This window comes from Dunckerocampus dactyliophorus, chromosome 15 (assembly GCF_027744805.1).
Source record: "Dunckerocampus dactyliophorus isolate RoL2022-P2 chromosome 15, RoL_Ddac_1.1, whole genome shotgun sequence".
NCBI lineage: Eukaryota > Metazoa > Chordata > Actinopteri > Syngnathiformes > Syngnathidae > Dunckerocampus > Dunckerocampus dactyliophorus.
The window spans coordinates 24,330,993-24,357,358 of NC_072833.1; the positions used below are offsets into that span (position 1 = coordinate 24,330,993).

Genomic DNA, 26,366 nt, shown 5'->3' on the forward strand with positions numbered 1-26,366 from the left:
ATTGCTGACGTCACCCACCAGTCGCGGCTGTGCTCCATCAAGACGTCTGGTGGAAAACTTCGCAAACAACAAAGTAGCGCAGCTGCAGCTTCAATGTTGGAGACGTGCGCTCTCGTTGAACGCTAAACAAGAAACCAGCACCACCAGGATGGGTCTCCTGCTCCAAGCTGCGGAGGCCGTTGCCGGCTTTGTGGCCGGACTCCTGAACTTGTTGACGGACATGTTCCTCACGCCGCCGCTGGAGGCCACCCTCCAACATTTAGCAGAAACTCAGCTGACGACTTTGACTGCAGGTCAGAAATAGACCTTGATTTCTCGTCCTTTATCTCCCTCCCTCCCCTTTTTCCTTTATCTGTTGCTTTTGACCCTATCCCTTCTTTTCTACTTGATTTCACACCAACTACTGTATATCCATAACCTGCATCTCCTTTTACCTCGTTCACATGGTTCCTTCAATTTCCACTCTTTCGCCTCCTCGCTCTCATTGACTTCTTCCACCCCCTTTCCTCACTGCTTTCCCCCCTTCACCACCTACTTTCACTTCCCTCTCCTCTCCTCTTTGCATTTGCTCCTGCCTTTACGTGTTGCTTCACGTGAAGGCTTCTACTTACATCACCACCTTCACCCCGTACCGCAATTCCTTCTCCTTTCCTAACATATTTCCTTCTCTACTTTCCTTCACCTACTTACCCCTTCCTACTACCTTGACCTATTTCCACAACGCTCACTTCCTCTTCTCTCACCTCCTAAACATTGCCGTGCTTCCTTAGATTTATATTGTTATTTTCCTCCTCTTTTCTTCATCTCTTCTCACCTTTTCCCTCTTCCCCACACTTCACCTCCATTCTCTAACTTCCTTTCTTTTGTAACTTCCATTTACTTCCTTTTCTGTCCCACCGTCACATGGTTCTATTTTCCTTTATACCTCCATTGCTCACTTCCTTTTCTACTTTCCTTCCTGTCTTTTACCCTCATACCTTCACTTCCATTCCCTAACTTCCCCCCTTTTGTGACATCCATTCACAACCTTCGCCAGCTCTTCCTCCCTGCCGTCACATGGTTCCTTCCGTTTGTACTTTTCTTCACCTTGCTTACCCTCTTTTTCCCTATGCACCTTCACCTCCTACCTTCTCATGGTTCCTTCAATTCCACCTTTCACGTTCTTCACTTCCTTCCCACAGAGAAGACGACATTGAAGGCCAAGTCTCTGTGGGAGCAGACGGGCGCTGTCGTCATGGCGGTGCGCAGGCCGGGATGATTCCTGTGCAGAGAGGTAAGGTGTTCATGCCTCAACATGGAGCTACAAATGCATACTTTGCACAATCATCTTCATCAAAATGCTCTCCAGGAGGCTGCAGAGCTGTCCTCTCTCAAGCCCCAGCTGGACCAGCTCGGGGTCCCTCTTTATGCCGTGGTCAAGGAGGATGTTGGCACAGAGATCCAGAACTTTAGGGCATACTTCAGCGGGGAGATCTTCTTGGATGAAAAGGTCTTGTTTTTTTTGTTTTTTTAATTGGTGGAGTTAATTTGTGGATTGTCTTGTGTCCTCGTGATGGAGACACAGTAAAGTCATTGAGAGGTCTTCATGTTTTGCTCTGTTGCAGAGGCGCTTCTACGGACCACGTGAGCGAAGGCTGGGCCTGCTGGCATTCCTTCGCGCCGGGGTGTGGATGAACGGCCTCAGGGCCTTCAGAAAAGGCTTCACGGGGAATATTTTGGGTGAGGGCTTCTTGCTCGGCGGCGTCTTTGTCATAGGACGGCAACAGCAGGTAGAACGTACACATTTCCAGCCTGTGAGCAAAGCTAGGAAACTACCTGTTGCTACTCCCCCACCCCCAGGGAATCTTGCTGGAACACCGAGAGATGGAGTTTGGAGATAAAGTCAACACTGAAGACGTGATGCAAGCTGTCAAGAGAATACCACAGGAGCTTCTGCCCATAGAGAAAAAACAATAATTAAATGGTGTCAGTGAGGAAGATGATTTCAAGTTGGTGTGCAAACCTGCAGGCATATTTGAAGTGCTAAAAGACCAAGTCTGTTAATGATGGTCTGTTTTTAAACTCAACTGAGCAAACACACTTGATACCTTAAGACTTGGTTTGCTTTTATTACTTCTCTATTGTCTTCGATAAAACATCTTTGCACTAAAATGCTTGTTTAAGTTGTGTTATTGTTATTTGGGATTCAAACAAATCTTTGTGTATAACAACATAATTACGTACACATCTTGATTCTTGTGAATTAATGACCACCAACAGAAGTGGTGGTAGCACAGCAACACGCCTTGTTAAACTTGACTAAAGTGTCAAAATATTACATTCATCATAAACACGAACTGAGCATAATTTTCTGTCAAAGCAGCATATTTGATCGTTATTATGGCACATTGAATTGTTAAAGTGTACCTAATGAAGTGACCTCTGTGTGTCAGTTTAGTTTAATGTATCATCCAATCAGATTCTCTCCTGCTGCAACGTCTCAGCCAATCGGCGTGAAGGAGAGGGCGGGGCTTGTGGGGGAACTTCCTGGACAGGTGCGTCGATCTATTTGAGTCAACTCGGTAACAAGAACTCTACGTAATACTCCGGAATTTAAAACTTCAAATTCCCAAAGTTAAAAATTATTATTTTTTTTGGTCTGATAGAATTAATTGACGCTTACTTCCGCGGTTGTTTTGTGTCTGTCTTTGTGGAGGACTGTTGGAAAAGAGCTTCTGGTTTTGAATTGCTCGGTAAGTTTGTTTTTTTTTTTAAAGTAAAAATATTGTATTAATATTACTACGGTGCTATTGGTGAAGCTTCAGTTTACAATCAACGTATATGTTTGTGTAGTTTCATGCATTTTTGGCTACTCTTGGAGGCTTTTCGTTGTCGCTGTCCACGTTGTTGGGAGGGAAGCCCAGGTGTGACGTCACAGGGGAGCGTTAAGTTTAGTGGAGCGTAACCCAGGCAACCCACCACGTGACACGCAGACGGTACATCCTGAGCTAAATAACACCTGATAATCCAACTTCTATGTTTCCATCTTCCTTTTAAACAATTTACTGTGTTAGAATGACACACTATGAAGTCAAATTCGACTTTAGGGACAAACCCGTAGATGCAGGCATGTGAAAGTCATTGAATGTCTTTGAAGGAGTTGCAAAAATTGGAACTAAATGTCGAATTTGTAATGTTTACACACAAACTCTTGATTTCACAGCAGAACATTGAGAGAGATGCATCATGGGAAAGAAGAATGGACCAACCTGTGACTTTGGGAAGCCAAAAAGTTGGCTGTCATGCCACAAAGCATCTTGCTCCACCAGTAAGTTGACCTACTGAAAACAACGGTGAACAATATCCGTACATGTACACCTTTTATGTTACCATGTCTGCTAACAAAATCCCTGCATCCTTGACCTTACCCGCTTCTGTATAGACCCCTCCACCTGAGAGGGGACGCTGCCGGGCTGCATGGCTCATTCATCAGAACCCTCTTGCAGGGAAAAGGCCCCTGGGGCCCAGGCACCCGCTTACGCGGCTGCACGCAACGTTCTACGAAAGAAGGAGCAGTGGCGGCAGCGGCAAGGAAATCGATCTTCCTCCCCCATGGGTCGCGTCATCCTCATCAACTCTCCTGTGGACGGTGAGGAAAGATAGCGAGATAAACAGTATTAGCAATGTATTAGCAAAGACCCAAACTTTTTCCATATAAAAATTTAAGGACATGGGGGCTTTCCTTAAATGTATGTTCTAATAGGGACAAAACAAATCAAAAGCATGTCTAAAACAAAATCTGTTTAGGTTATTTATTGAGCAATTATTTGTCAATCACGGGCCAATCACGGGCCAATGAGCTGCGGGCTACAAATGGCCCCCGAGCCGCCCTTTGGACACCACTGCCCTTAACTGACTTCAGTGTTCAGACAAAATGTGTAGAAAGGCTGTGCTGGACAGGTGATTAGTCCTCACCCAGCCATGACAGGCTCCACCCACTGTGCAAATAGATGATGTCCTGTTTCCCAGGTGGCGATGACAGCGAGGACCTTCACACCATCACGGTGGACAAAAGCCAGGAGGGCAAGCTGGGCTTTAGCGTGCGCGGCGGCTCCGAGCACGGCCTGAGCATCTTTGTCAGCAAGGTGGAGGACGGCAGCACGGCAGGTGGGACCGAGCGGCGTCACGCCACGCCATCGTGGCATCCTGTGCGTGGGCGCGTTTTGTCACCTTGGTGCTTGTGTGCAGAGGAGGCCGGCCTGCTGGTGGGCGACAAGCTGGTGGAGGTGAACGGCGTCAGCTTGGAGAGCATCACAATGAGCAGCGCCGTCAAGGTGCTGACGGGCAACAGCCGGCTGAGGATAGTGGTGAGGCGCGTGGGCAAGGTGCCTGGCATCCGCTACTCCAAAGAGAAGACCACCTGGTGAGCGAGCAGAATGATTTGACGACTCATGAAAGCTTTGTTGACACGATTTGTTGTGCAGGGTGGACTTGATACACAGGCGCATGGTGGTGGAGGAAAGCGGGCGCACGCCCTCGGACGCCAGCTCGGGAAGCGCCCTCCGCAGGATCATCCACCTGTACACCACCTCCGACGACTACTGCCTGGGCTTCAACATCCGCGGCGGGAAGGAGTTTGGTCTGGGCATTTACGTCTCCAAGTAGGTCCTCTTCTTGCAACACTTCCTGGCACCTACGCAACACGCTGACTCCTCACGCCTCAGACTGGACCCCGGCGGCCTGGCCGAGCAGAACGGCGTCAAGATGGGCGACCAGATCCTGGCCGCCAATGGCGTCAGCTTTGAGGACATCAGCCACAGCAGTGCCGTGGAGGTGCTTAAGAGCCACACGCACGTCATGCTGACCATCAAGGTGAAAGTAACACATCAAGGCATCTTAAACATGATGAGACACACGCTTGGAAAACATTCCACACAGCAGACATTCTGAGGGAGCAAGTGTTGTTTCTGTGTGGAGCACAACGTCATCACTCGCGCACCGATATCAGAAAAAACAAAGCGATAATGTGTTATCGTGACAGCACTACAAAGCATTATGCCAATATCCCTAATTACATTATTAGCGTTTGGTATTCCTCAGATTGTGTACATAAGGCAGCAGCCAGTAGCATTGTTTGACGGAGCAGTGAGGCTTATGTTAAAGATCATGTGGACACCGTGGAGGCCGTGACAGCTGGCACGCAGTCGTAATATTCCTCGCTCGCTCTGCTAGCTTGGGTTTCGCTCTGCAGCCGCATGCATTATTCACCAGGCAGCGAGGATCAGGTGCTGATGGAAGCGTGGAGCTCTGTTTTATTTTATGGGAAAGTTTGACAGTTTGTCGCCCTGTATACATCGTAAACTGATGTTGAAGTAAGTGACGCCTGCTGCAGGAAAGTCCAAAAGTGAAAAGTATTGTCAGCTGTCTTTTTGTCCTTGACAAAAATAGCATTAAAGTTTCATTCAAGTTGCTTTGCATATTTCCCCGCAGGAAGCCGGCCGCTACCCAGCTTACAAGGAGATGGTGGCAGAGTACCGATGGCTCAACAAGTGTACGCGTCTCTCTTCTGTCCTAAGAGTCCAATATACCTCCGCCAGGACGCGTTTGTTGGCAACTTCCTGTCTTAGCCCCCATTAATTATGATGTTTTCTCGCACAGTGGTCAACGGAGGTCAGAAGTTTTCCTCCCTGGGCTCAGAATCCAACTCCAACTCGGCCTCTTCGCTGTCCTCAGGCACTCCGGTCAGTTCTCTGAGCGGCCTGTCCCAGGTCATGTTCCCCCCCAGTCTGCCTTTTGGCTCCGACATGGTGGACGTGTGCATCTCCACTGAGGACCAGAGGTCGGGCTTCATTTTCTCCAACCTTCTCTTAAAAGACAGCCACGATGATGCTTGTTTGGTGCGCCAGGTGCGTGTCGGAGGAGCGCAGTGAGGCCGCCATCCAGACGGACACCACCCGCAGCCTGGGAGCCACCACGCTGCTCCGGGACACGGCCATCCGTGAGGAGGTGGACCCAAAGAGGGAGTCCCCCAAGACGGCGGTGCTGTTGGCTCTCAGCAGACCCAGCCGACCCATCAGCCGCTCACAGAGCCAGGTCACCGTGGCAGGTGTGGAGAAGAGGGATAATACATTGAAGGGACACCATAAAGACAGCCAATGACTTGTGTCCTCCCCCGGATGTCTCCACCATGCAGAGATCAGCCAGAAAAAGTCCAAGAAGCAGAAAGGAGGCGAAAACTCCAGGGAGAAGAGCGCCCTCCAACGCTCCAAGACTTTAGTCAATCTGCTGTTCAAGGGTGCAAAGAAGAGAAACGCCTCCAGGGGGCGCTCCAGGTCGCCATCCACTGACAAGGAAGGTAACCTCCACCAAGGAAGTCTCTTTCACACAAGACACCAAAACCGTCTGGCACATGTCATCATGTGGCAGGTTTGAGCCTTGGCGGAGGTCCGAGCACCGCTGACGGGCCGCAGCTCAGCAGCACGCCAAACTGCGAGATGCTGCGAGCGGTGGACGACATGGCGCGCAGACTGTTGACTGAGGAGGAAGCGAACGAGGTGATTAAGGCATGTCAGACGGTAAGAAAAGAGGGCCGAAGTCTTGTTTTGTACCTTCTGTACCTTTTTGCATCTTCTTCGTATGAATGATGCACTTCCTGTCCCTCCCTGGTCAGTATGTGGCGGAAAGGTCAGTGGAGACATTAATACGCCACCTGCTGGTTGTGCTGGACAGGCCTGAGAAACTGCTGCTGCTCAGGGAAGTCAGGTAGGAAATGTTAATTGGCTACTTAACGAAGGGAGTCATGTGCAGTCTTTCATCCCACGTTCCCTGCTGGCTTCAAGGAATACTGTTAGACTACTTGAGACCCCTTAAAAATTAAACTTTTTAGCCTTCGGTCCCAAAACATCCTTTCAGTCCCTCTTATTGTTATCATTTTTTTCCCAATGGGAAAAACACAACATTTTCAAAACATTAAGTGCAAAGAGGATATTTTGGGGTTATTTCAAAGCCTTGACTCAAGGGTAAGGAATGTTTGAAAATTTCTGTTTCTTTGCAGTAGAGGGCATCATTATTATTTTTTTTTTTAATAAATAAATAAAACAAATATGGACCAAGTTTCATACAATTACCATTAATATCCACCAATAAAATGAGAATCAAAACAATCAAATAAGCAGAATGGAGACGTTTGTACATTCTGCTTTTGCTCATCTCTTACAGTCAAGGAAGCACATTAATAAGTCTTCCTATTTGTCTGAAAGGATGTGTGCATAAATGTGCAGACTTGTACATAAGTGGAATTAGAAATACCAACCAGATTAGGATTAAAGGATTTCTCAGTGCAATCACCTTGACTCCAATGTTACAACACGCTGAGGACTCATTACTAGATTACTGTATGTACTGTAGTAGAAATATTTGTTCCCCGGCAGAACGCTGCTTCCTCCCGCCCACCTCAGTGAATTCAACAGCACCGTGGAGGCGGTGGAAGTGGAGGCATACGACATCCTCAAGTACCGCTCAGGTGCAGTCACGTGACACAAACATTGTGTCTTATCAGCATGTCTCACCTCCTGCCGCCCTCTTCTTTCCAACGCCTCAGTCCGAACCCCGCCTCTTCGGTCTCCTGCGTCCGGTCGGGCGCCCAAACGTCGCCTCATCACGCCCATCCCAGGTCGGTGCCTCCGCCACTCTTCTTTGATGAGGGGAAAAAAAGCCTGCCAATGATTCCAAATCAATTGAGGAAGAACTGTGCAAGACTACATAGTGACAACTGCCACCATGGGGCATAATTTCACTGCATTAGGATTTCTATGATATGCTGTGATGTGTGCTATGCCGCAGATTGCAGAGGAGGCTTTGCACTCCACAGTGCAGAGGTGGTGGAGAAGGAGAGCCACCTAGTGGAGAAGCTGGAGAAACTCAGCCTGTCCAGTGAGAGACGCCGCCGCCGCTCCACGACTTTCACGCCGCTGCTGGACATCCCGGTGGACGGATACCAGCCGGAGTCCATGAAGCCCAAAGCCTCACCCACGAGACCCCCAGGCCCCAACTGGCTACTCACCCACAACCACGACCCTCCGCTTAGAACAGATATCGGAACCATTCGCTCTGTGCACTTTGAGGAGGTCAACCATGACTCGACTGTTGGTAAAGAGGCCGTGTTCACGCTGCACAAGAGTCGGCCATCGCTGGCACAAGCGTTCAGCTCAGGAGGGCAACTGAACGGCCATCAGGCTCACCCGGAGAACGGACTTGATGATACCGAGCTGGACTACGAGCTCCAAACTGTCTGCATCTCCAAGACCAAGCAGTCCCTGGGTAAGCGGGACACCCAACTTTGAGTACACAGGATGTGATATCACGATATTTGCCACATCTATGATATATCATAGTATCTTTGAACCTGAAGAAGTAACGCCTAAGTAGATCTGAACTTTCAATGGATGTTTTCAGGAATCAGCATATCTGGCGGGATGGAGTCCAGGGTTCAGCCGGTGGTGAAGGTGGAAAAGATCTTCCCTGGAGGAGCCGCCTCCACCTGTGAGGTGCTCAAGGTAAGGAAGTGATACACAACACGCGAGATGGGCTGTACGTGTATCTGTGACCTCTCCTGCTCTTGCCCTCCAGGCAGGGTTCGAGCTGGTGAGCGTCGACGGCGTTTCCCTGCGAGGCGTCACCCATCTGCACGCCGTTGACCTCATACGGAAGGCCTTCAGTAACAAGGCCAAAAACCCCATGGTGCTGGTGGTCAAAATGCCCCACAAGCCTTGAAAAGAACACAAGGTGGTGATCCCTCATGACAACCCTCTAGTGGTCAGTCCGTGAAGCACACCACCTGCAGAATTACTATTGCAACAACACATCCTAAGTAGGGAAAAACTAACCTGCCTCACGACGGTCACGTTCCCTATTAGTGGGTGAACAACCCAACGCTTGGTGAACACAAACAGCCCAAAAAAGAAAACTCATTTGCATCAGTATCAAATTGTACACTTTCACAGCTTAGTTTTGTCATTAGATCATGAAGAAATATAGTTAAAACAATTCAACAATGAAAAGCAATGAAAGGCGATGCTTGACATTCAAACTCAACTTACAAGCAAATGTTTGGCCACATGGGGGCAGCTCAGCGCTTTCATGCCAATTGTAACCACAAAGCACAAACCAAAACAAAAATTAAACCAGTTTTCGTCAGTGCCTCCCAAGGACGAAATAACACAAACATTCAATATAACTTTTAATAAAAACTGAGTGAAAATAAACGAATAAGATGAAACGGAACAAAACATTAAAACATTTCTTTGGTCTATTCACAGTGGCTCTTTGTTTACTCTGACTTATTTATTTACAATGGCGACCCAATCAGCAGTCAGAAAACAAAGCAAAGTCTTCCTCTTCTTTTGGGGATGGAACAGGTCAAAGTTGAGCCATCTTAAAGTATTTGCTCTTCGGAGAAGCAACTATTTAAATTCTTCAAGTATTCATAGAAAGCAGGTGAATTGACTGCAGCAGTTTGTCAGCGTAACAAGATGGCGCCACAGTGGAGGCGCTCCTTTAAGGCAACACAATATTTTGCAGCATGGTGATCAAGTTTGATGGGGGGTTTTTTTATGCAGGCCACATGATAAACTGCATTAAACGACACTGACGTCAGCTTTTGCAACAACTCGCTGCTGACTCACTTGCCCTCACCGCTGCCGGGTCGGCCATGTTTGCGTGCATAGAACATGGGCTGTGCGCTTACGGCCGACACGGAGTGGGAGTGTGAAGTCCTCATGAGTGCAGGAGCAGGCGGGTGACAGGTCGACTTACTCATTGCTTAGAAACAGGGAAGATCTGCGACGTGCGACTGACACTGCAAGAAAATTACAAAAACGGGGGGCTGTGAGTGTCAAATTTCGGTGGCGGCGACATCGTCAAAAATGATCTCGTTTCCACTGCCCTCGTCGTCGTCTCTGTTCTCCAGCTCCTGGCTGAGCTCCCGCAGCATCTGCTCCAGCTCGTGGTTCCTGCGGTACATGTTGACGTAGTTGTGCTGCAACTCCTTCTGGTAGCGGACCACTTTGTCCTTCTCTTCCTGCCATACCATGCGCTCCTCCTCGAAGCCGCCAGCTTGCTGCTCTGCCCGCTGGCGCTCCAGAGCCAGCTCGGCTCTCAAGCGCTCCGACAGGCTCTGTTCGCCATCTTGATCCTCCTGGAACACTTGACACTGTCTACTTCCCGGACCTTGAGCGGCGAGGGTGTCTTGGAGGCGCGCTAATTCTCCCTCCAGGCGCGCCGCCTTCTCCCGGAGCAGCTCGGCCTCGCTCTTGCGGCGCTGAAGCTCGTTCTCGCACACCTCCAGCTCCATAGTGCGCGTGCGGGCAGCGGCGCTGGCCTCCTGCAGGAGGGCCTGCGTGTTGGTCAGCTCGCCACGAGTCTCGCGCAGCTGACCCCGCAGTGACACGATCTCCCCCACACGCTGCGCTAACTCCCCCTGGACCTCCTTCAGCTGCTGCTTCAACAAGGAGATTTCTCCTGACTTCTGGCACACCTGCAAGGACAAGGACGAGCTTAAGCCACATATGTGTGCTTAAAGAAGTGTGTTTCAGGAAAATATTCACCTCCCACTTGCTCTCCTCCAGTCGAGGTCCCAGCTGGATCTTCTCATGCTCATAGGAGGTGCAGCGCTCCTCCAGCTGCTCCCTCTCCTTCAGAAGCTGGCCAAAGTCCTCCTGAAGCTTTTTCTTTTCTTGCTGGAGCTGATGGACCTGCAGGATGCCACGGCACACAATATTTGCACTGTTTTGGATGAGATGTGGAAGAAGCAAGGCTGAAGGTTCTCACCTGCATCTGAAGCACCTGCTGGGCTCGCTGCGCCTTCTGAGAGGCCGTCTGCATCCTAGTGGCGCAGCTCTGCCTCAGCTCCTCCAGCTCTAATTCGAAACGCTTCTGCTTCTCCTCGTAGACCTGGAAACATGCCATCAAGTGATCAGTCTGAAAGCTATGCAAGTCATTTTTTATCTGCAGCAGCGCCACCTGCAGGACTGGAGTGGAAGTTAGGTTGTGTACCTAATGAAGTGACTGATAAAAGGAGAAATGGAGCCACCTGACAAATGGCGGCCTCGTTCTCATCCAGATTTTCTCTGAGATGCTGGAGCTCCTCCTCTCTCTCCCTCAGCTTGTCCTCCAGGTCCCTCACCACCCCCTCATAGCCCTCCACTGGACCTGGGGAGCGCCCACCGGACCCGCATTCAGACAGCGGCTGACCTCGCCCACTGATGGACCCGCTGCTCTTGCTGGAGGACGAGCGCCCGCTGTCCGAGTTGGAGTGTCCATGCACACTGACAGAGGGGGCGCTCTTGGTCGCCTCCAGGTGACCTGCAGCCACCACCTCTCCCGATGCCAGGCCACCGTAAGGTGGCAGACTGGAGAGTGAGTTGCGGCCCGAGTCAGACAGCGAGCAGGAGTGGCTGCTGCTTCCGCCGCCGTTTCGCCCCGCACTGTACGAGCTGCGCTTCTCTGAGCCGGAAGGCGACAGTTCCCGATGGGCGGGGCTGAGCAGGTTCAGGTTGCTTTGGCCATCTGGTCCACTGGCGCCGTGTCGGGGGGAGAGGTAGCGCATTGGGGTGCGGCTCTTGGGCACGACGGGTTTGAAGGCGGTGGGTCGCAGCACCGTTTTCTCCATGTTCTGCGCGGAGCAGGCACAACAACACAACACTTACTGTATATTCACGGTCATCTTACATTCGTCTCACATTAAAACTCGCCTTTTCCAGTTTTCCTGACACAGGGACGAGTCGTGGCGGTGGCCCCCCCACGCGCCCATTCAGGCCTTCTTTCGTCCCGTCTTGGTAATTCGTTGGGCTGGCAGCGTGGCCGTCGGTCCAGTCATCGACGTAGTCCCACTTCCCGCTCTCCTGCCCCTTACTGGATGTCCTATTGGCTGGAGGACTGCCGGTTTGCAGGAAGCGTTCCAGAGGAGACTCCCGTGCTCCGAGCTCCACGCCGGAGTGGGCCGCCGCTGCCGCCACCAGGCTGCCAACCGAGCCCACGCGGTCTAGAGTGGCGGTCGGAGGTGAGGGGCCTGAGCGGTGTCGCCTGCGTGATCGTGCACTGTGGCCTGGGTCACGGGGCTCGGCAGAGACGGGCAGAACCAGCGCCATGCTGGCTGCAAGATGGGCTCACTCGTTCTGAGGAAGAACATTCCAAAGCTAACATTAAACACCCACGTTGACTCGATTAGGAAGCCACAGCAGCATAGAAAGTACAAGCAAAGGTGCTCTATAGCAGAACTACAGCCTCCTCCCCTCCATAACCACACACACACACACACACACACACACACACACACACACACACACAACCAAACAGGCCAGCCCATTGATGAGGCCCATTCAAGCAGCACAAATGGGCCTTGAGGCTTTGGGTCTGTCAGGCAGCACAAGCAAAGAGTCTATGTTCATTGGACATGTAGGACGGCTTGGAGCACGCTGGCAGCAACAAAGCCTCCTGTCGCCACACATCGGATCAGCCTCAGGAGGAACGCCATTTTAAAAAAATAAAACTATGCAGCACCGGGCCCGGCCCAGGCTGGGAAAAAGTTGAACATTGCTTGGAAATTGTTGGAGATCTTGAGGAACAGACGTCTTTATTGTCTCCTTGCTGTCACAGTGATGCTGGTTAACATGAGGCTTACAACTAATAGCAACACTAACTTCCTTAATGAATCATCAATAATCCCTCGCCACTTTGCACTTCGAATTTCATGGCTTCATTTCACTTTTTCAAAAATATATTACCTAATAAACCATTGTTGTTTAGTGGTTTAATGCATACTATTATTAGTAAAAACAATATGCATATTTAAGCAAATAGTATGTCTTTTTTTTACCTAAATTTTGTATTTTCAAGTATAAAAATGGTTAAATGAACTAAAAATACAAATACTGTATAAGGCATTCAGAAGACACATTCAAGTAATGTTACTGTAATGTTGGGTGAGACACACTAGCACTACATTTGATCGGTGGAACAACAGGCTTTTATTGCAGGTTGGAATGATCTCACAGCAGGCACAATAAAACTAACGTGAGCCAAGCTAAAAGTCAACTCTAAACCCCAGACTCAATTAACCGCGATAAAGAAGGGATTCATGTATAACATAAATAAACTTTACTGCCGAAAATAAACTTTGATGTCTGGGTCCACAAAATATGACCCACCCACGGGCCTGGGAGTTTGAGACCCCTGGTCTATATGAAGGCATTTCCCTCCATTTGACTCAACCCTTCTTCTACCAGCATTCTGCTACTTCTCGCCCGAGTCCAACTCTCCGTGACCTTGAACGACAAATTTGTGCTCACCAGCATGACCCACTTCTGTGCTGGTGTGTGAGTGTGTGTGTGTTGAGGGTGCTCATAGGGCGCAGCCTACTTCTTCCAGCCTAGTTTTAGTGTTTGCTTCCAGAAGGGTGCGTCTGTTATCCTTCGGAGGTTTAGTGAGATAAGTCCACAATAGTATTCTTGACTGTTAGCCACCATGATGCATACCTGCCCTGCTGTGTTCCTCAAGTTACTCATGGAGAAAAACGCTCATTTTCATGAAGATCAACCATTTCTGGGTGTAAAATCTTGCATAAACACTACTCGAGCAGAGTCTGATGAAATTAGAGATACATGTGTCTGAACATGGGTTTAGCATGCTCCAAGTACTGTAAATGCCCGCCAATCGGGATCAGATCCAGATCGATTAGGAGGACTGTCTCGGTCTACATAACGGTTCCAATGAAAGTTGAGTTTTCCGGTGTAAGTTGGAACTTATACACAACACATGAAGTACATATAAAATACAGTCATGACAATTCAGTAGTTAGAGCATAGAAAACCTGTTTAAGACCTTCTAAATACGCTTTTTAACATTATTAGATCCCTCTAGAGATGAATTAACACCCCATAGTCACCTTTACACTCCTATTACCCAATATAGTAGACACAGCAAGAGAAAATAAGACTCGTGCTCGTGTGTGTTACTGTAAATGTGTTCTGGTGCTGGGGGGCGGACAGGAAGTCATGTCGGGGGTTCAGGGTTGAGTTATACCTTGGCATGTGTTCCAGCCGCAACAGTGGCTCGTGTTAGGGATTATTGTGCCTGTTGTGAGATCATTCAAAGCTGCAATGAAAGCCTGTTGTTCCGGTGATCAAGTCTGGTGCTTGTGTGTCTCTCACAACATTACAGTAACATTACTGACACCTAGTGACAAGTGCAGAATACTATATATCATCACAACGTCTTCGAATGCATCTTCTGAATGCCCTATATTTGTATATTGTTCATTTAGCCATTTTTATGCTTGAAAATTGTTATTTTTTGACTAATACCATACTTAACCACAAAACAGCATGATTTATTAATGAATATATTATTGAAAACTTGAAAACTTATTGAAAACAAAATTCGAAGCGTGAAGTGGCATGTATTGTAGCAACTTTGAGTCGCACAAGGGGATGGTCAGATGCACGCTAGCTTGCTGACAGGGAGAGGCTTTTTAATTGGGCAGGCGATAGCCGACACTGCTGGTCGTGCAGTGAAATGAACGAGGGGTCACTAGACACAGCACTAACAACAATCACGGTGCAAACACAAGAACGAGTAAATAAACACACACAACTACTGCAGGAAAAAAAAAAAAACTACAAGTGCCGCAAGGTATGCTGGGAAGCTGGAAGCAATCCCAGCGATGCAACAGTATAGTTTTATATTCAAGTTTTTTTTTACTACTTGAAACCCTGCCTTGCCCAGACTCTACCTCCAGCGCTCAGTTGAATTTAAGACCCTCAGATACAGTGGTGTGAAAAAGTCTTTGCCCCTTTCCTGATTTCTTTTTTTTTTTTTTTTTTTTGCATGTTTGTCAGACTTACTGTAAATGTTTCAGATCGTCAAACAAATTTAAATGTTCGTCAATGACAACACAACTGAACACAAAATGCCGTTTTTAACTGAAAATTATTATTATTGTGACATTTGCTAAGCCTCTTGTTGCTAGGCAGAATCTGTGGGGCGCGTGCACACACACACACAAAATATATATATTTGTATAACATAAAAAATCTGAAAAAAAATCCAAATCTACATGTCCCTGTGTTAAAAAATGCTTGCCCCCTAAAGCTAATAAGTGGTTGGGCCCCCTTAGCAGCAACAACTGCAATCAAGCGTTTGTGATAACTTGCAATGAGTCTCTTACAGCGCTGGGGAGGAATTTTGGCCCACTCATCTTTGCAGAATTGTTGTCATTCAGCCACATTGGAGGCTTTTCCAGCATGAAGCGCCTTTTTAAGGTCATGTCACAGCATCTCAATAGGATTCAGGTCAGGACTTTGACTAGGCCACTCCAAAGTCTTCATTTTGTCTTTCTTCAGCCATTCAGAAGTGGACTTGCTGGTGTGTTCTGGATCATTGTCCTGCTGCAGAACCCAAGTTGCTTTCAGCTTGAGGTCACCAACAGATGGACGGACATTCTCCTTCAGCAGAATTCATGCTTCCATTTAGCACAGCAAGTCTTCCAGGTCCTGAAGCAGCAAAACAGCCCCAGACCATCACACTACCACCACCATATTTTACTGTTGGTATGATGTTCTTTTTCTGAAATCAGACGTCAGATGTAATGGGACACACACCTTCCAAAAAGTTTAACTTTTGTCTCGTCAGACCACAGATATTTTCCCAAAGGTCTTGGGGATCATCAAGATGTTTTTGGGGTCATTTTGGTTGGCCAGCCACTCCTGGCAAGGTTCACCACTGTTCCATGTTTTGGCCATTTGTGGATAATGGCTCTCACTGTGGTTTGCTGGAGTACCAAAGTTTTAGAAATTGTTTTATAATCTTTTCCAGACTGATAGATGTTGATTACTTTCTTTTTCATATGTTTTTGAATTTCTTTAGATCTCAGCATGATGTGCAGCTTTTGAGGAGCTTTTGGTCTACTCCACTTTGTCAGGCAGGTCCTATTTAAGTGATTTCTTGATTGAGAACAGGTGTGGCAGTAATCAGGCCTGGGTGTGGCTAGAGAAATTGAGCGCAGGTGTGATAAATCTCAATGATGTTTTAATGGGGGGGGGACAATCACTTTTTCACACAAGGCCATGTAGGTTTGGATTTTTTTTTCTCCCTTAAAAATAAAAAGTTGTGTTCAGTTGTGTTGTCATTGACTAATATTTAAATTTGTTTGACGATCTGAAACATTGAAGTGTGACAAACTTGCAAAACAATAAATGAGGAAGGGGGCAAACACTTTTTCACACCACTGTAGCTGTTCAGAAAAAGTGGCACGCACGTGGGACCAGGAAGCTAGGCCAGACAGGGGTCATCACTCCCACTGGACGCTGCAGCTAAAAGCGTCCTTACTTCCAAAACAATCCACCACGGCACAAAGCAATCCACTCGCACCTTCCAAACTGAAGCTTGGCGCTCGGCATCACTTTTAGAAACACATGGAAAAAAAAAAAAAAAACGAATTTACAAGGCAACTCCCAGTAGCTGCGCTCCACAGCAACGAGCTATCGCAGGGAGTCCACTTTAGCACATTTACTGGATCACGCGCCAGGGAGATTAACACCCCGACCCGGGGATCACAGCAAAACACGATCCGTGATTACGATACGCACGGATCCCTGGAAGCTGCTTGCCATAAGCCAGCAGATAGTTATCTGACACTTCCATCAGGATGACTTCACCTTGCTCTCCGACTGTGCAAGCAGATTTTTGTTTCTGTTGAGAAAGAAGAAAATACAAGCATTTGTACTAATAAACAATGGAAGTCTTTAGCGGGAACATCTGAGTCACGGGGGCCAAACTGATCCGAGTGAGGGGATTTTCCAAGTCCAGAGCAGGAATACGTAGCCAACGTCACGCAACAACATCATGCTATGTTTTTCTACTAATAAACACAGCAGCAAAGATTCTGCTTCCATTAATAAAATTGATAACGAGTGTAATCGCTAATGGCAGCATCTGCTCTTCACTAAACTGCTAATGTAGCAAAGGGGTGAAGTTCTACCCGAATGGATGGGAAAACGAACATCAGTGACACTTGATACCTCCAAACTGAGACTTCTACTTGGTGTCACTCAAACTCCCCAGCTTGTACGTCCTCAAATCCGGTTGCTCAGGTTCAGTGAAAGCTTTGCTTTGCTTTCTCGCCATCCAAAGTCACACGGAATCCCTGGGCGCTGCGAGGCCACCAACCGGTCTGCACATGACAGGGGTGTCCAGACGTTTTCCTCCGAGGGCCGCATACTGACAAATCAAGTATGCGGGGCTACCTTTACATTTTATAAAGCAACCCATGTAGATATGCAAAGACTTTTTTTTTTTACTTTAAGAAAAAAAAACAGCCTGTATCTCAGCTTTGTGTTTTCACTGACAAAGCATATTATTATGATTTTTTTCTCCTTATATTACTATTTTTTGCTGTTTTTTTTTTTTACATTTTTACAAATATTTAAACTTTCTCCTTGTACATTTTTTCCTTGTAATATTATGACTTTATTCTTGTAATACTTTGACTTTATTATCATAATAGTATATTTTTTCCCCAACATAATTTTCCCAAAATTGCAATTTTATTCTTAGTTTTTTGTTTCTCACATTACAACTGTTTTTCCTTTAGTATTTCAACTTGATGCTATTTCTTTCATAATATGATCACTTTACTCTCTTCATATTTTGTCCTAATTTTTGTGAAACTACTGGTCTTTTCCTCGTTTTTTTTTTTTGCACTTTTTTTAATTGTCTTTTTAATTGGATTTTTAGAAAAAAACAGCCGCAGGACCAAAAATAGCCTCTGCGCCGCACTTTGGACATACCTGGTATACGTGTCATTTTGCGAACACTCATGCAACGCCTGCAGCTACACGTGGGCGTCACCTCAAACTTCAACTCCAAATATGCTTCCTTCTGGGCGAGAAAGACTAACAGAAAAATATTATAAAATATGTTATCACATATTCAAATATTTTATAACAAATATTAGTAAATTTATAATATACAATATTTAAGCTTTGCTTCTTCCTACTCCTTTTGGACATGTGGAACTGTATTCCATTGTAACCTTCATGCATGTTAAAATGCATGAAATTAAACCAAACCAATAATTATTACAATATAAAATATTATATTATAGTTTAAATATAGTTTATATATAACAAAATAATAATTTTGGCTTGTGATACAAGTTATCAAGTTATTATAATAGTTATTATAATAGTTATTATTGATAGTTAATATAATATGAATAACCACAGAAGTGTACTCGGTATATTAGAGTGTCTGGCTACTCTCTACAAAGAGCAATACGTGTAACTAATTAATTAATTGAAGCAGAAATGACACATTTATTAATTACAGCAGTCCCTATAAAAGGCCACTAGGTGGCAGTACTGCTTTGAAAACAATCTTTACTTGTCTTTCAGGCGTCTACATTCTCATTTATTATTTATTAGTTTATTATTTGTTTGTGGCACGCCACAAATAAATTCCAACTACCACAGAACAACTTGGCACTGCCTTTTTTTGTAAGATTGTGCGCACTCTAACAAATTATAATGGGAGAGTCATGGGTCATGGTCAGCTATGCAAATTAGAGGATGACTTCATGTGGCGCGCCCCGCCGAGTGCCGCGGGGCGCCGCAGATACCCTGCATTCTTGTGGGAAACGCTGCTTGTATTGTATATAACTTCTTGTATGACAGTTTAGGAATGAAAAACAAAGTTACTGAAGCCATCGCCTGTGCAGTTGATAAAGGCTTTATGATGGCCACCACAGTGTGAGGTTCCATGCTCTTCTAATTGTGCTTGTAGCTTGCACTAATGAGGAAGCTGTGTGTATAAAGTACGTTACATGCCTCCAGGCGGGGGCAAGATGAGCAGCTGTGTGGTTTAACGGCCCTGGGCTCATAACGACCGTTTACATAAGAGCGCCGCCCCACCTCACCTGCCGCTCCACAGTCACGTGACTCATCCTGACTGAACAGAGAACAAACAGCAGCAGAAGAAGAACAGCCGCATTAGAGCACATTGACAGGCTGTTTAAATCTGCTGGTGATTAATGACAGATGTGAGAAAGGAGGGGCCAGATTAGCATTTAATCTGGGAGGCGGGACGTCAAAACTATCTCCTCTAAATCTGTCCCTGCCTGCATGTAAAATACGAGATGTTTGCCCAAAAAAAACGGTGAAGTGAATCCATCGTATGCATACAGGAAAGTCCGGCTGAGCAGCTCTGCTGTGTTGCACATCCAGAGTGATAGTGATAGTATACTACTGTACTACTATATATATAGTAGTACAGTATATATATATATATATATATATATATATATATATATATATATATATATATATATACTGTATATACACACACACACACATACATACATACATATATACACACATACATATATATACACATACATATATATACACATACATACATATACACATACATACATATATATATATATATATATATATACACACACACACACACACACACACACGTGTGTGTGTGTGTATATATATATACAGTCAAACCTGTCTTAGCGGCCACCTGTATAGAACGGCCACCTGCCTATAGCAGCCACTGAAAAATCCCCCCCAGCAAATTTACATGTTTTAGACCCTGTGTATAGCAGTCACCTGTCCAACGTGGCCAGCGGCCACCCATTTTGTCTCCCTTGGTCAATATCTGACCACATATAGCGGCCAAATTACCAACTCAAGTAGAAGCTTCATGCACGAAAAAGTTTCGTTTTTCAATCAATGAAGCCGTCGTGTGTAGACTTTAATTACTGAGTCCTAGCTCAGTCACAATCATTCACAAGGTCCACACAAACTGTCAGTTGTTCCACATAAAAAAGCCGTCTTCTTTTGAGCTTGCTATTTCCTGGTCAAACATGTAACTTTAAGAGCATTTGCACCAAAACATTACCGCAAAGTAGGCTGGGAACAGGACGTGCTCCCAGCGACGCTACAATAAAAAAAACATACGCTAGCATGCATGCGGCAGCGGGAGCAAAACTGAGTTCGGTTGTACTTAATTGAAGTATTTTAGAATGTACTCAAGTTATTTTTGATCAATCCTCATCCACAAATCCATCAAAGTCATTATCTTCTGTATTCGACACAAAAAAGCCGTTTTCTTTTCCGTTCGCTACTAGTCTGTTAACTTGTCAGTGTTATTCAGCTCCGAAGCAAAGAAGGAAACTTCTCCTGTTGCTTCTGCCAACTTTATTTATTGAACGGCCACCAGACAGCAGCTCAGAACACACACACATCTCTCAGCATCGTCTCTCCTTCCTGCTTGCCCACAAGGCAAAGGTTAAACAAGCCCCACTACATAGCTGTCCAGGCAATGCCTGTAACAAGTGACACCGTTTATTTCCTGGTGTGAGACAATGTGCACTGGTCAATACTGTAATGCCGCTTGTTGTGGGGAAGGAGAGACTCACGTCGCCGATGCACTTTAATGGCTTTATTAACAGCGGAGAACACTGCAGGACTTTACATCCACGCCAACATAAACACACTTCCCAACTCTCTCCAAACTCACAGCTAGCACTGAGCCTAGCTCTCCTGCTCGGGACGCCCACCGTCACTTCCCGTCACTTCCTGATGAACTAAAGCTGTAATGACACTCTGTCGTATATATAGTAGTACAGCTTTGTTCTGTGGGTAGTGTAGAATAACAAGCCTAGTTGTTCTTTACAACTTTTATCCGCAGTCCCACAGTGCCCTCTACTGGTCAACATGTAACAGTATAATTATATGTATCTGCAAACACAACAAGCTTCTAATCACAGACATGTTAATATGTGCACGCACAAATTCAAAATGGCCGCCAACCTGTCTATAACAGCCACCTGCCTATAGCGGCCACTTTTGCCATTTCCCTTTAGTGGCCGCTATGGACAGGTTTGTGTGTGTGTGTATATACACACACACACACACACATATATACATATATATATACACTCCTGATCAAAATATTAAGACCAGTTAAAAAATGGCTTGAATTTTTATTTTCCATTTGGATCTTAAAGAGGTTTTAAGTAGCGCTACAATATCCAAAAGCAAGAAGGGGGAGTGAGACAAAAAGCATTTAGAAAAAAAAGTGTTGAAAACAACAATTAAAATGAACTAGGCTGTTTATCACCTGATCAAAAGTTTAAGACCACAGGCTATAAAAGCCCAAATCTGCTCAAAATTGTCATTTTCTGTCACGCCCTCCTGATGGTAAAGCTAAGAAGCTTTCTCTTTTTCTACGTGGTGGGATTGTGGAGCTGCATAAGCAAGGCCTCTCGCAGCGTGCCATGGCTGCTGAGGTTGGGAGCAGTAAATCAGTCATTCTTTTTTGAAAGATCCTGAGCATTATGGAACAAAAAAGTCCAGTGGTAGACCCAAAAAAAATAAAAATAAATATCGCACTGCGCTGAGCCGGAGGATCCGATTGGCCATCCAACAAGATGCAGGGTGGTCTTCCACCCACATTAAGGCCCTTACTGGTGCCGACTGCAGCGCAATAACAGTCAGACAGCATCATGTGGGAAAAGGGTTTAAAAAACAAAAAACGAATTCAAAGACCTCGTCTCCTTCAACGCCACAAAACTGCCTGTTTAGACTTTCAGGTGGTGTGGGTTCGCTTACGTGCAGATGTTGCAGCGGGCATCCCTCATGACTGAGGGCCCTTGTCTGTGTGGTAACAGCTGGGTTTTTCAACAGGACAACGCTGCAGTTCACAATGCTAGCTTGACCAAGGACTTCTTCAGGGAGAATAACATCACTCTTTTGGACCATCCTGCATGTTCCCTTCATTTAAATCCCATAGAGAACATTTGGGGATGGATGGCAAGGGAAGTTTATAAAAATGGCCATCAGTTCCAGACAGTTGATGTCCTTGGTGAAGCCATCTTCTCCACTTGGAGCAATGTTCCCACTAGCCTCCTGGAAACACTCTCATCAAGCATGCCCAAACCCATTTTTCAAGTGATTAACAAGAACGGTGGAGCTACTCATTACTGAGTCCTACTGAGAACATTTTTTGTTCTGGTTTGGAGAGTTTTTTGTTATTTTTTGAGCGATGGTCTTACACTTTTGATCAGCTGATAAACAGCCTATTTCAGTTGAATTGTTGTTTTCAATAAATGACTTTTTCAAAGTGCTTTTTGTCTCATTCCCCCTTCTTGTTTTTGCATATTGTAGCTCTACTTAAAACCTCATTAAGATCCAAATGTGCAAAATGAAAATTCCAGCAATTTTTCAACTGGTCTTAAGCTTTTGATCAAGAGTGTATTTGATTATACAAATGCAATAAATAGTAAAATTATATAATTTGATTACATTATTCAATTAGTTTGATGGTAAAATTATTTTACCTTCTTAGTGGAGCAAAAAAAAAGCAGTTAATGAAGTAAATAAAATGGTAAAATATAAAAATCACATTTATTTTACTGTTTATTTATTTATTTACTTATAGGGACAGTGCATATTAATAAACATTTCTGTCAATATGCCACATTTAGCCAAAAGGACATCCAAATGTAATCAATAATAAAATAAGACCATTTTATTAAGTGATTAGATCAGTCTGACAGTAAAATTATCAATACTTTTTGCGTGCAGCAAAGACATAAAGAAATAGGTAATGAAATTAAAAAGTACATTCAATTAGTCGTTTAGCTTAATATTAGGCATCATCACGGTTCGATACGTGCCTCGGGGTTAAGGCTGCGCTTCGGTTCATTTTCAGTTACCGTGTGTGGAAAAAATGCAAAACATAAAACTGCTTAGCTTTTATGTTTATTGTTATTGTTTTTTTTTTTTTAAAGACACAAGGAAATGCTGTTCCAATCTCCAGGCAGGTGATTTTCAAAAATACCTAAAATTCTCAAAAATACATTAAAATACAGTCCAAAGTCAGTTCAGTCCAGCTGCATCCCGATTCAATCCAATTTCAAATACACCCCTATTTATTATGATTTAATTTAAAAAAGGTGTGCTGACAGGAGGGACGCTGCATCGTCATCAGCGTGCGGAAGCAAAACTTGCTTGGAAGAACATCTACTCATCATCCTAACAAATACAGTATAATCATACAATGACATCAAATGAATCAAAAGTAGCTCATCATGCTTGGCGGACTGCGCATCTGACCCCCACCCCCATTGAGTAGGCAGGCCCAACGGCTCTCCAGGCTAATGACTTGAGATAGCAACCCCCCCGCCCGCCAACTCCCCCCAGGCTGCGTAGGCTCTTATGCAACAGCGTGACGTGGCCACTGGCTCAGCAGGCCTCCCGCCAAGCAGCCCATCTGCACCCTCAAACATCCTCAAATCACACTCAACACAACACCCATGACTGGTGCTACTTGTGTGTGTGTGTGTGTTGTCCACTTGGTGGCCTCTCATCTGGAGAATAATCAGGCCAGAATATCATCCACAGCGTGAGGAGAAATGTATTTAAAAATACCACACAAGCAACCTCAGGGAGACGTCGCCCCACTTCCCTCAACGCCACTTTCATACCTCACCCCCATGATTGAAACGCAACAAATATGTATTATAGATTGACACAGGCCATCAACTATGATGTGCATATGCTAGAGTAAATAGGATGTACTGTATATATACTCCGTTTAAGGTACATTAACGATATATAACTTAACATATACAACAATATTCAAAGTAAGTCAAAGATCTTCAAAGTTGACTCCTATGGTAAGAAATAATATATAAATAATACAAGAACAAATTAGGCTGGCTGTGGTTCCGGTCCCCTTGCACAAAAAGTGGGCCAAAAGTTAAAAAAAAAAGCATGCGAGGAAAAATGGAGATGTGGGAGGTGAAAAATGTCGGCACATGCATGACATGCTCATGAAAAGTGGGACGGAGCAACGAGCACAGGGGGTTTTGGCCACACAGTCCTCACACAAAGCTAGGCCATCATTTTAAGTGTTTCAAAAATCCCCAAAAGCTCTTGGAACAGCTGATTGAGTCAGCGAGCACACAATAGAAAGATGCATAACCTTCAATTCATCCATCAAATCTACTCAGGCACCCAACAGGAAGACGAAACATGCTGCCATGTTTGTCGACTGATACTCACTTGTTAAGTCTGACCTCTTGTTCTATGGTTATCATCACTACGGTGGCCGACAGGGGCAAACGCACATGCACCATAAAACACATGCAACGGGAAAATGCTCCAAATGAAAAAGGCTGCAATCACATTAACACTGCAGGATCAAACACAAATGCAAAAGAAACACATGCATGAGACAAATGCTGCAACTTCACACAACAAAATGGAAGTTTAGCCAGACTACATTAGAGGTACATTAAATACCATGTACATATGCTACAGTAAATATGATATACATACGCTACATTAGATGTACATTAAATACCATGTACATATGCTACAGTAAATATGATATACATACAGTATGCTACATTAGAGGTACTTTCAATATAAAGTACATATATATTCTACAGTAAATATGATGTACATATGCTAAATTAGAGGTACATTAAATATGATGTACATACTGTTTGCTACATTAGAGGTACTTTCAATATAAAGTACATATACTACAGTAAATATGACGTGCACATGGTACATTCAAGGTACAGTACATTAAATATGATGTACATGTGCTACAATAGAGGTACATTAAATATGATGTACATGTGCTACAGTAGAGGTACATTAAATATGATGTACATATGCTGCATTAGAGGTACTTTCAACATAAAGTACATATGCTACAGTAAATACAGTATGATGTGCATATGCTACATTCAAGTTACATTAAATATGATGTACATGTGCTACAATAGAGGTACATTAAATATGCTACATGTCCAAATGTTAATTGAGATATTTTGCGAGTTCACGGAACAAAAGGGAAATTAGGTAGGCTACAAGGAAGTTAGCCAGATAATGTAAAATATGTTAAATATCACGTCTCAAGTATTTAAAGATAGAAGTGGTTTGGCTCCCCCGGTAGCCTGGCTAACTTCCTGTTAGTACTGAATGTGTGTGTGTTTTTGGTGTTGGATCATTTCTGTGTTTGGAAGGTTCCCCCTTGTCGGCTACCGTAGACGTATTCCTCCACACTATTTGTACTGTACCTTCGTCTACTCTAAATCCCTGCTAAGATTTGTTTGCAGGGGGTGGCCGTCATCTAGCTGATAAGGGAATGAGTTTAGTTGATGTCTGAAGCTTCAAACAGCCAAACTCAGTCCGTCAGTCATAATATAGCATTACTATAACATTTACTGGATATTAATTAGTCATGTTAGCAAGTTAGCTTCGCCTGCTTAATAATTGAACACACACACCTTGACTACCAGTGCCATAGTTGACATTACTTACACATCAACTATCAGCGATAAACGACACCATCTCTACTTTAACAGTAATATTAACAAAGAAAAACAGTAATTCTTGTCAAATATGTAATAAGTAAAATAAATCATTAGCAGAGTAAAAAAAAAAAAACAACAAACATCCTTAGCTAACCTACCACCATGGACCGTCTGGGACAGCTGCTGTGTTCCGGAAAGTCTGCTCGGGAAAACAGGACTTGAGTGTTGGTCTTGTAAAAAAAAAAAAAAAAAGAAAGAAAGTAAAGCCCTTATCACAAAACTTTTTAAAAATGTTTACAGAGATGACATTTCATGATCGACGCTGTGGTGCCGCCGCACAGACTACTACCAGTACGTTTAAGACCGGCAAGCTCACGAGAGGCGAATACAAACATCCTGTTAAACCTTTCAAAATAAGAGCGTTATCACTCTACATCCGGAAGTCATAAATCAGGCAGAAAATACATTAAATGATTCACAGACATTGCACCAAATCAAAGAATGCGTAATATATATAGTAATAATATATTAGTATATTATATTATATATGTTTTTGTTGTATATTATTTCTAATGATTTTTATGATATTAGTATGTCATAGGGCCGCACAGTGGTCTAGTGGTTAGCACGTTGGCCAACACAGTAACAGCTTGGAGATCGGCAAGATCTGTGTTCGATTCTCCCCTGGGCATTTCTGTGTGGAGTTTGCATGTTCTCCCCGTGTGTGCGTGGGTTTTCTCCGGGTACTCCGGCTTCCTCCCACATCCAAAAACATGCATGTTAGGTTAATTGGAGACTCTAAATTGTCCATAGGTATGAATGTGAGTGTGAATGGTTGTTTGTCTATATGTGCCCTGTGATTGGCTGGCGACCAGTCCAGGGTGTACCCCGCCTGTCGCCCAAAGTCAGCTCCAGCATGCCCCCACGACCCTAATGAGGAAGAAGCGGTATAGAAAATGGATGGATAGTATGTCATGTTATGTTT

At 45.0% G+C, this 26,366-nt stretch overlaps 2 protein-coding genes across 14 annotated transcripts; one reads left to right on the forward strand and one right to left on the reverse strand.

Annotated features, from left to right (window-relative positions):
• Positions 1-8: 8 nt before the first annotated feature.
• On the forward strand, positions 9-16,935 carry LOC129168539 (PDZ domain-containing protein 7-like). 12 transcript variants are annotated; one of them, XM_054753948.1, is made up of 18 exons: positions 1,952-2,732; positions 3,203-3,307; positions 3,422-3,628; positions 4,009-4,146; positions 4,228-4,402; positions 4,464-4,640; positions 4,704-4,851; positions 5,470-5,530; positions 5,638-5,720; positions 5,854-6,085; positions 6,173-6,334; positions 6,406-6,554; positions 6,650-6,741; positions 7,410-7,501; positions 7,580-7,651; positions 7,822-8,298; positions 8,434-8,534; positions 8,608-16,933. In XM_054753948.1, exons 3-18 carry the CDS (start codon positions 3,457-3,459, stop codon positions 8,749-8,751), a joined length of 2,475 nt encoding a protein of 824 aa, XP_054609923.1. In that variant the 5' UTR covers positions 1,952-2,732; positions 3,203-3,307; positions 3,422-3,456; the 3' UTR covers positions 8,752-16,933. The 12 variants fall into 12 exon arrangements, 11 of the variants coding, with proteins under 11 accessions (XP_054609923.1, XP_054609916.1, XP_054609920.1 ...); XM_054753941.1 differs by having other exon boundaries at positions 5,638-5,818; positions 5,886-6,085; positions 8,608-16,932; XM_054753945.1 differs by having other exon boundaries at positions 3,486-3,628; positions 5,638-5,818; positions 5,886-6,085; positions 8,608-16,932.
• On the reverse strand, positions 8,353-25,747 carry LOC129168542 (leucine zipper putative tumor suppressor 2 homolog). Of its 2 annotated transcripts, none has more exons than XM_054753959.1 (6): positions 25,536-25,747; positions 11,730-12,152; positions 11,069-11,650; positions 10,807-10,929; positions 10,584-10,730; positions 8,353-10,513 (listed from the first exon to the last, which is right to left on the reverse strand). In XM_054753959.1, the coding sequence occupies exons 2-6, from the start codon at positions 12,123-12,125 to the stop codon at positions 9,872-9,874; spliced, it is 1,890 nt and encodes a 629-aa protein (XP_054609934.1). In that variant the 5' UTR covers positions 12,126-12,152; positions 25,536-25,747; the 3' UTR covers positions 8,353-9,871. The 2 variants fall into 2 exon arrangements, with proteins under 2 accessions (XP_054609934.1, XP_054609932.1); XM_054753957.1 differs by having other exon boundaries at positions 8,356-10,513; positions 25,540-25,747.
• Positions 25,748-26,366: the final 619 nt, after the last annotated feature.

Coding starts and splice junctions, on each gene's coding strand:
- LOC129168539 (XM_054753941.1), top strand. CDS start 3,457: ATGGCTCATTCATCAGAACCCTCTTGCAGGGAAAAGGCCCCTGGGGCC. Junction 4,852..5,469: donor ACGTCATGCTGACCATCAAG/GTGAAAGTAACA, acceptor ATTTCCCCGCAG/GAAGCCGGCCGCTACCCAGC. Junction 7,502..7,579: donor CATCCTCAAGTACCGCTCAG/GTGCAGTCACGT, acceptor CCAACGCCTCAG/TCCGAACCCCGCCTCTTCGG.
- LOC129168542 (XM_054753959.1), bottom strand. CDS start 12,125: ATGGCGCTGGTTCTGCCCGTCTCTGCCGAGCCCCGTGACCCAGGCCAC. Junction 10,731..10,806: donor AGCAGGTGCTTCAGATGCAG/GTGAGAACCTTC, acceptor GGCATCCTGCAG/GTCCATCAGCTCCAGCAAGA. Junction 10,514..10,583: donor TGGAGGAGAGCAAGTGGGAG/GTGAATATTTTC, acceptor TTGTCCTTGCAG/GTGTGCCAGAAGTCAGGAGA.